This window comes from Brachyistius frenatus, unplaced genomic scaffold (genome assembly GCF_029030835.1).
Source record: "Brachyistius frenatus isolate BFR_SWC_R1_liver_20210118 unplaced genomic scaffold, ASM2903083v1 Contig_379, whole genome shotgun sequence".
NCBI lineage: Eukaryota > Metazoa > Chordata > Actinopteri > Embiotocidae > Brachyistius > Brachyistius frenatus.
The window spans coordinates 67,578-77,550 of NW_027210978.1; the positions used below are offsets into that span (position 1 = coordinate 67,578).

The 9,973-nt window shown below is 46.5% G+C and overlaps 1 protein-coding gene across 1 annotated transcript in view; it reads right to left on the reverse strand.

The window, feature by feature from the left end:
- LOC138636476 (voltage-gated inwardly rectifying potassium channel KCNH2-like) overlaps window positions 1-8,611 on the reverse strand; it is a gene marked incomplete at its 3' end in the record, with an annotated part of 29,991 nt that extends 21,380 nt beyond the window's left edge. Inside the window, exon 1 of the mRNA XM_069724508.1 lies at window positions 7,981-8,611. Coding sequence (XP_069580609.1) covers window positions 7,981-8,056 — 76 coding nt within the window. The remainder of the gene's footprint in view (window positions 1-7,980) is intronic.
- Window positions 8,612-9,973: the final 1,362 nt, after the last annotated feature.

A 9,973-nucleotide genomic window follows, 5' to 3' on the forward strand; every position in this document is an offset into this window, starting at 1 on the left:
GAGGAAGAGTGATGTGGAGGCTGTGACTCACTCTGACTCCAGCAGCAGTTTGCTGTGTTTACACCCTCCGAACCAAACAGATGGAGCAGAGAGGTGGAGGACCTTCAGCAGCAGGACGGTGCAGCAGCTACTGGACCTCTTCAGACATCCATTTGGTTGTCTGAACATTCGTAGGAGCAGCTGGAGTTTCAGCGGGGAGACGGAGAAACCATGTTTGTCGTGTGCAGGAGAACAGGAGAGAAAACCAGCCGCCTGGTCGCGGCCAGATTCAGGAGCACGCTGCCGTATGCGGCTGCGGCTGCAGCTGCGGCTGCGGCTGCGTGTGCAGCGTTCGCATGTACTCAGCAGCACCGGGAAACATGGAGGCTGTGAGCCTGACGCAACTCATCCAAGCAGGAAGCTGTGAACGCTCAGGTGGACGACCTGCTGCCGACACGCAGGAGGAGCGACTCCACGGCCGCCGGGCCGACGCCGGCTGCAGGAGAACGCGTTTCAACATATTACGCTGAAAGAGGAAAAATACTATACAAGCACATTCTGCTGGCTGCTGTAGTCTGACACAGAGGACAAAGATAGATGGGGGCTCATGTTATATATACAAACTGAAAACTGGATATTTGAATATTTGGAGTGCACACCTGTCAACCTCAATCTCATTTAATCTGTTGGATATCTTTTAAGGTCAGTGTATGCAACAGGAGAGCTCTCGCATTCCTTTTATTAAAGGACATTAAAGGCTGAGACTATTCTTCTTACCGTCAAAACAAATCCCATGAAAATAGCAAAGTCAGCAGCAATTAATTGATCTACTTGTTTCTACCTCCTCTCTCCTCAGACTCGAGCCCACTGCTTCTTATGAAAGACAGAAATCTTTCAAAATGGGTCACAAATATATATCATCCAATTAATTCCCTAAAAACAGATTACATTTTTACCAAATGATCACATTTAATACATTGGTGAGGATTTCCATTAGCAGGCAAATGTATTTTGTATTGACTTTAAATAAACTACTGTGTGCCTGTAAACATCTGATCATTTGTACAGTTAATGGAGCACATTAAAACCGTGTGCAAGCTTTTGGACAAATGGCACTGAGGCAAAACCACAGACTGGACATAAAAGTGTTCGTAGCTTCAGGTCTGTAAAATGGTTCTGATCCAGAAGTGTCTTCAGCTGCAATACCAGCGAGTGCCACTAGAGGTCGGCTCCAAAAAGCCTCCGGCTCCATAGACTCCCATTCAACTTCTCTCATCAAATCCAAAGTGAATAAAATGTGTCCATCAGTTCTCTCGGTGTTGTTAGCTAAAGTCACTCCTTCTTCTTAGTTTTCTGGAGGTCCATCTGAAAATATATATATAATACACTTATCTGTTAACTTTACTTATTACTGGTTGTATTTACTTAATCTTGTCAATTATTTCAACTTAAAAGTGACAACTTAAATCAACTCTTTCTTTCTAACTGTAGAGGGCGCTGTCGAACACGTCGGTCTAAAACCTCCCACAGGTGTTCAGATGTGTTGAGTCACAGCATCTGAGTCACATCACTTTAATACTCATCAAAGCATTCAGCGACCCCTGAGGACGTCATCATCATCCTGGAACAGATCACTCCCATCAGCAGCTTTCATCCACCAGGTCACTCAGTACAACTCTGAACTCATTTGCAGTGACCCGTCCACCAGCAGAACAGAGGCTCTGGATCTCCTCACTGTCAAACACGAGGCTTTTTCATTTGATTTGTCACATGTCAGTACATCAGGAATCAGATACACACAGAAGCCTCGGTCCTGATCACATCACTGTCGTACCAATAATGACGTTAAAGCACACCGAGTGCATTATAGTGATGATACAACAAGTCACCAACTAAATAAAACATGTAATCTAAATGTTTTCATATTGTGGAGCAATTCACTCTCAAAATATAAAACTTTATGTTAGTGCGATGTCTGTTTCTATGGCAACACATGGGCTATGACTAATAACTGAGAAATCAATCGGTTGTGTCAGTTGTCTCTTAAATAACGTATGTAATGTTTACTACTCCAGGAAGTAGTCAGACCCTTAGCAACAACCTAGCAACAGAGTATTTCTGGTCTCCAACTGAATAAATACAGAACATAGAAACATTAAACTGATCAGCTAGTTCAGTCTGGTTGGAACAAAGATATCTGATGAAGAAAGATATCTGATGAACAGAGATGGTAGGTAGGTAGGTAGATATCTGAAGAACAAAGATATCTGATGAACTAAGATATCTGATTAACTAAGATATCTGAAGAACAAAGATATCTGATGAACAGAGATATCTGAAGAACAAAGATATCTGATAAACAAAGATATCTGATGAAAAAAGATATCTGATGAACAAAGATATCTGATGAACAAAGATATCTGATGAACAAAGATATCTGATGAACAATTGAACAAAGATATCTGATGAACAAAGACATCTGATGAACAAAGACATCTGATGAACAAAGATATCTGATGAACAAAGACATCTGATGAACAAAGATATCTGATGAACAAAGATATCAGATGAACAAAGATATCTGATGAACAAAGATATCTGATGAACAAAGATATCCGATGAACAAAGATATCTGATGAACAAAGATATCCGATGAACAAAGATATCTGAGGAACAAAGATATCTGAGGAACAAAGATATCTGATGAACTAAGATATCTGATGAACTAAGATATCTGATGAACAAAGATATCTGAGGAACAAAGATATCTGATGAACAAAGATATCCATGTTCTCATGTGTTTTTAACATTTTAGCTCCGTGTCATGTGTTCAAACCAAACCGGTCCAGCTAGCCTCCTCTAGGACTGTAAGTGCGTGACTATCCGTGGTGTTACGGTACGGGTGCTCGGAGCGACCAAAAATGACCAAAAGAGACCCGACTTCACCAAATGGGTCATTTAATAGAACTATAACAAGTAGAAACCACATTATATTAATATCATATGAAATTCTAGTCTAATTCTATATTCCCATTGAAAAGGTAGTGATATTTCGAGTGATCAGCAGGGTGTGATGTCATGATAATTTGTTCCAGATGTTCAGTTGACCAATCAGATCTCTGGGGCGGAGCTACTTGTTGGATGATAAAACATATTCTCCTCCATCACGTTAAGTCATGCCTTCAATATTTTCATGAATTTCCCAATTCTTCATATCTAAAAAAGGTCCAAATGGATATCACCACCTTGTTCATGTTAACCGACCAGTTAGCCTGAAGCCAGAACCAATCACTGGTCAGCGCGTTGTTTATGACCAGAATCAGCTTCAGCTGCATCACAGCGTTCAACAGCGAACACTTTCTGTAAACGGCCTGCAGCTGGTTAAGAAACACGCTACCTTTTTCCTTCTGTGTGTGTGCATGACAGTGGGTGTGTGTGTGGGTGGTGGAGTCTGGGTGGGGAGGGGGTAGGACGGGAGGGAGGGAGGGGGTGGCGCAGTTGCCATGGCGACAAAGTGTTTGTACTTCAGCTGCAGAACAGTAGCATCCTCCCCGGAGGACGGCGGCTTCGAGGGCTTGTAATTGAGCAAAGTCTTCCTGCGAGGAGCGTCGAACAGACAACAACACGCCACCGAAGGTGTTCCTCCCGGAGAGGCCCGACGAGGAGGAGCAGCGTGGATATCAAAGGTGGGGGATCACAGCACGGTAAACAGAGAGGCATCCGAGCACGGAAGATCAGCGTACAGTAAGCAGAGAAGGTCTGAAGTCAGAGCACACAGAACCCGAGCTGGAAGCATTTCAACACGTTTCCCATCTGATCTAATTCGTCTTTGCTTTTTAAAAAGGTGACATTAAATTACACGTATTATTTCATCTAAAATCCACAAATTCAGAGCAAATAGAAGCCCAGAAACAGTGAAGACGTGGTGCCATGAATTATGCATCCTGCGTTAAGGCCACTGGCAAATGAGCACGTCTTCAAACAAACAGCACGCCGGACGGAGAAAACACTCAATCTGTCAGCAGGCAGAGATGAGAGGGAGCTGAGGGCTCGTATCATTGCACACGAGTCACAGCAATCACAGATTATTCACTGAAATGGAATCACAACTTGATCAGAGGTTTTCTGACATGTTGGGCCTGAAGCGGGTCGCTCTTCAGTTTTTAATCAAACATATAGGGAGGCTGTGGCTCAGACGGTAGAGTGGGTTGAACACTAATCAGAAGGTTGGTGGTTCGATCCACAGCTCCTCCTGTCCACATGTCTAAGCGTCCTTGAGCAAGACACTGAACCCTAAGTTGTTCCTGATGGTGAACCATCAGTGTGTGAATGTTCTCCTGATGGCAGCACCTTGCATGGTGATCTGTCTCATTAGTGGGTGAATGGAAAACATGTTAAAGCGCTTTGAGACTGAAAGGTGATAAAACTATACAAGTACAGAACATTTACCATTTAAGTGAGTGAATATTTACTCCTCTCCAGTGAAAAGCCTGCCTGGTTGAATAGATGACACAACATGCTCTCAGCGGCTGAACATCTCCTCCTAGAAGTAAATCTCACCGATCACTTCCCTTCCTGTGGATTCATCATAACCTGCATGCAGAGCAACTGTGACCTCCTGTCTGTCTAATAATCCAATAAACATCTGTAGCCTGGAAATCCATTTCTCCCAGCTGCTGTGCATCAACGTCCGTCTGTTTGATTCTTAAATGCAGCTGGTACTGACTTTATAGTCGTCGTAATGTGCTGCTGCGGCTTTATGCTTCATGGAGATCATTTCTCACCGTGTGCAGGATGTTTGATTCATTACAAATACACAAGGCGTGTAGTTTGGTTATATGGACCACAAATGGACCTTCTGCTCTGGAATAAGAATCTGAAATATGAAAACACGTCTTTAACTCTAAATGTACGGTGTGTTTGTAAAAACATATTCAGACGCCTTTATTGACACCCTATTTTTTGGCTGAAATGATTTGAAATCCTTTTCATCCTCACCCCACAGTGACAGAGATAATAACACTGACACGCTGCAGGTTTTCACAGGTTTCACACATCTTCCAGCCTCCAGTCGTCTCCGGCGTGACGGATTTGGGGATTTTTCTGTCAGTCTTCTCTGCAGATCCTGTCGAGCTCCGTCGGGTTGATGGGGACCGACGGTGAACAGACATTTTCAGGGTTTTTTAAGAGATGTTTCGATTGGGTTCGGGTCTCGGCTCTGGCTGGGAATTGTTCCTCCAACCCACTCTGTGTTTGTGATGAGCGTCGTTGTTCTGTTGGGAGGTGAACCTTCACGTTCAGGTCCTGAGAACTCTGCAGCAGGTTTGCATGAAGGTGTTCATCTGTCTGTCACTAGCTGCAGCATGATACTGTCGCCGCCGTGCTTCATTGTTGGATGGTGTTGTGGAGGTGGCAAAACACTTCCATCTTGGTTTCATCAGACCAGAATCTTGTTTCTCACAATCTGAAAGTCCTCCAAGCAGGTTTTCATCGGTCTTCCACGGCGCAGAGTCTTTCCTCCATAAAGCCCAGATGAAGTGCTTCGGTGACGGTTGTCCTTCTAGAAGCTTCTCCCAGGATCTCTGGGTGTCGGCTGGCAGGACCATCAGCTGCTCATCATCCAGAGGACCGACGGGTTCATCACACACTTTGGTGAGACATCGGTTCCCTTCATAACCGTCCCAATGATAACTTTGCGAAGTTAAATCCTGTCTCAGAGCGGAACGAACCAACCTGCCGACACGTTCATCACTCAGAACGACCTTCGAGAGGCTCATAATTCAAAGTGTGAGAAGAACGTGAAACAACACCTGTTTTAACAGAGCTGGGTTTTTTCACTTTCACTGCACTTTAATTAAAAATGTGACATTTAAATTGTTTTGCTGTCAATGTAAGATGTTATAAATAATGACTTTATAACAATAGTTTCTTTCAGCACTTAAACCTGTTAATAACTCCATGAAAAGACAAAGAATTCAGAGCCTCTCTCTCTCCCTCCCTCCCTCCCTCTCCCTCTCTGACAGGTGGACAGTTTACTCTTTAATAATCTCCTCTAAAGCTGAGCATCACAGTTTGTGATCTCAGAGCATTATTTTTAAAACCTGTCCCATCCTGGAAACTAAATGACTCTGCTGCGCTCCCTCTACCATGAAGGCTGCTCCCCTCCACCCTCCACCCACCACCCTCCACCCATCACATGAGATGGATGAGATAGTTTCCTTCACCACTTTATAACTGGGAGAAAGGACTCTGACTCCAGCTGCCTCTGTTATAATAAAGACAGCAGAGGATCAGGTGGAGATGTTCAGTGTGGAAACCCACACCAGACACTACCTGTCATAAACACTGGTTCACTCAGCTGAGGACAGCATGAGAGGAGGAGGGGGGAGCGGGGAGGAGGTCACGTTTCAGTGATGTGGGGTCAGTGTGGATTGAAGAAATACTCTGAAAATCGTTCCACTGTGCTGCATTTAAACATCAATTTAAAGCTGCAGTGACGGTGATCAGGATGTTTAAACAGCTGTCCACGGACTCTCCTCCACGTCCACTTCATTACACACCATCACATCACCACCAGCAGCCTGCAGCGGTTAATAAGAAAACCCACCGAGTCACTGGGACGACATTTAGAAAGCACTGGTGTGAAGTGCTGCGGCTCTCCGCTGTGGTTAATGTTCCTCCCTCACAAACAATCATCCTCGCGGGGAAACAAAATGCAAATCTGCTGTAAAGACACATTTAAGATGTGAAGGAGTCCGCTGAGAGCAGAATGTGTTCACCTTTGCAGAGTTATCAGGTTGGAAAAATAAGAAATGCAGCGAACCCCGACGCCAATGATTCAACCTGACTGCACGCAGGAAGTTGCTTTTCAGCACCTCGGTCAGAAACAGGCTGTTTTTTTCTGTAACACCTGACTGAGGCTCTGCTGACTCTCTTATGACGTCACTGGTGAACAGCTCAACCCAGCAGCATGTGGTGGATGGAGGAAGGCCACAGCTCCTTTTCAGCCCCTCAGGGAAGACATTTACATTCAGATTCCTTAAAAGTTGCATTTAAATCACTTGGATCAGTTTCGACTGTCAAAACATGAAACTGATGTACTACACATCAAATGATGTAAAACACATCTTCCCTCCACAACCATCCCATGACCCTTATTTTCCTCATCCGCCCTGAGGTAACAACTACTGCGGGAAACGTGCTGTTTGTTGCTGCCGACGCACGTTTGAAGTCTGGTCACAGGTTCAGAGATGGAAACAACAGGAATGATTTGCATCAGAGATAAAACCGCCGCGTGTATTCTGAAATATAGACAGCTTCGGATTGCATGGCCCCGGGCTCTTGATGCAAAATTTAGTAGCTCATATGTAGCGTTTGGTTTTTTTAGCTGATAAAGAGTAACTGATGGGATGTTGATTGTTTTATTTGAAGGCCAACAAAACAAAATGTATCAGATGTGGAGACGCTGTGTTGAAGCGTCCGGTGGATTTCTGCATGAAGGCAAAACAAACAAGGCGATGGATTCAAAGACCCCGAAACAGATGATTGATCTTTGTGACAAAAATCAGTCAAAGATGGCTTCAAAGATATGAGAGGATCAACACAAACGGAATTTATCGAATTTGATTTCAATATTTGATTTCAATATTTTATAGTAGGGATTTGCAATCTCAAAAAAAAAAAAAAAAAAGGAGCTTCAATTCCTGAATGAGAGTCTGCAGATCTGATCATGTTGTGATCACAAGAGGAAAAACAGCCTCCTCAGCTGACTGGAAGTCTGATCTGTAAAGGAAAAGTCGTGTTTTCCTGATATTGCTGTTGAAATGAGTGACTTCCACCCTCGCTGGTTACACATCGCTGCAGCGCTCGTGACCAGTCGGAGCTTTTAACCATGCATCACAACGGAGGCTGATTCTGGAGAACAACATGTAAACAGGAAGCCTCCAGCATCACGATGTCATTTCAAACAAGAAAAGAGAAGGAAGAAAACGATGCTCTTACTTTGACTGTCAAATTTCCGGATGATGGTGTCCAGGAAGGTGTTCTGCGGAGCCACATGGCCCCTCCGGACCGGCATCTTCGCTGCGGTGGCCCCCGGACTCGGACAGACTTTGCAGGACTTGTAATAATATCAGAGCGCACGATGCTCACTGCGCTCCCCGCATGGACTCGACGCGCTGCCGGGCTCAGCGGCGGTAATCCGGGGGCCAAAGTTCTCCCAAGTTGGTCGGAGAGCCAGCGGCTTCCTGGAGGGTCTGCAGGAGAAAGCGAGCACGGGAGAGTTGTGGAAGGGAGGCGCACTGTACGCACGGCAGACCGGAGTCGTCTCCAGCCTCCAGTTTCCAGGCTGAGAGGCGCGAGGGTGTCTGTTTCTGTCCCCCGAGGGGGGAGGGGGGGAGGGGGCGCCTGTCAGCTGATATTTCCTGCTGGTCTCACACTCGGTGGCGCTCAGCGGACCTCTCATCCTGCTCTGCAGCCCGCTCCTGGGAGGCGGACCGGGCGAGCTTCCCGACGAGCGCTGTTGGAGCCATAGTTGGAGCCGCACGTTTTTATTCCGGTCTCATCCCACCTGCTCCTCGTGCCTCCGGAGCTCTGAGTGTTTGAGGAGAGGAAACCAGCCCTGGTGAGAGGAAACCAGCCCTGGTGGTGAAAGGAAACCAGCCCTGGTGAGAGGAAACCAGCCCTGGTGGTGAAAGGAAACCAGCCCTGGTGAGAGGAAACCAGCCCTGGTGGTGAGAGGAAACCAGCCCTGGTGAGAGGAAACCAGCCCTGGTGAGAGGAAACCAGCCCTGGTGGTGAGAGGAAACCAGCCCTGGTGAGAGGAAACCAGCCCTGGTGGTGAGAGGAAACCAGCCCTGGTGGTGAGAGGAAACCAGCCCTGGTGGTGAGAGGAAACCAGCCCTGGTGGTGAGAGGAAACCAGCCCTGGTGGTGAGAGGAAACCAGCCTGGTGGTGGCCCTGGTGAGAGGAAACCAGCCCTGGTGGTGAGAGGAAACCAGCCCTGGTGGTGAGAGGAAACCAGCCCTGGTGGGGAGAGGAAACCAGCCCTGGTGGTGAGAGGAAACCAGCCCTGGTGGTGAGAGGAAACCAGCCCTGGTGGTGAGAGGAAACCAGCCCTGGTGAGAGGAAACCAGCCCTGGTGAGAGGAGCAGGTGAAACAGCAGAGCTCACATTCGCAGCTCGAGTCGCCCTAGATTTGGTTTTGGGAGGTGTTCTCTGGATCTGCGCTCCTCCTCGCTGTGCGCTCCGCCGGATGACTTCAGCTCCGCCGGCGTGGAGCTGCGCCTCTTTTAACCCTTTACTCCTCAGGAGCGGAACTGTTCACTCTTCTTATGATCGATGGAGAAGCAGAAACACTTCCAGATCTCCAAATTCTCCCCGAAAGGAGCAGTTTAAAAAAAAAAGTGGGGCCTCGTGTTTGCTCCAAAAGTGATCTCCGTATCATTAATCAACTCATAATTCATATGACATAAAATAGATCATGTATCACAGTTGGAGGAAACATGACAAAGAAAAGAGGCACGTGCTTTGTGTTCCACCGCAGATTCATCACAAGCACGTGCTCTGGTGTTCACAGGTGTTCGGCTTTGTTCTGAATTACCTGTGAACACCAGAGCACGCACACACACACACACACACACACCTCTCTGCTACTGGTGTCGTGATTTTTTTCCACGCTCTTCACATGAACGCTCACGCACGCGCGGGACTGAAGCGTGTCTGGTTGTGAATCTGCTGTGGAGAATGTCGCGTGCGCCGGTGCTTCTTGAATCAAGGTTGGATGGGGATTCACCACTCAGGCTGCTCTGCTACGTCACACCGCCGGGGTTCCCCCCTTCCGTCATGCTGTGGATGATGCCTTCAGGGAGCGTCGGATATTTGAGTTATATCTGAAGCGCGATGGATCAGTTTATAGGCTCTTTTATTTGCAGTGAATACATTATCTTGAACAAATGACATGGATTTACTGCACGTGACTGGTCAAAGACTGAAA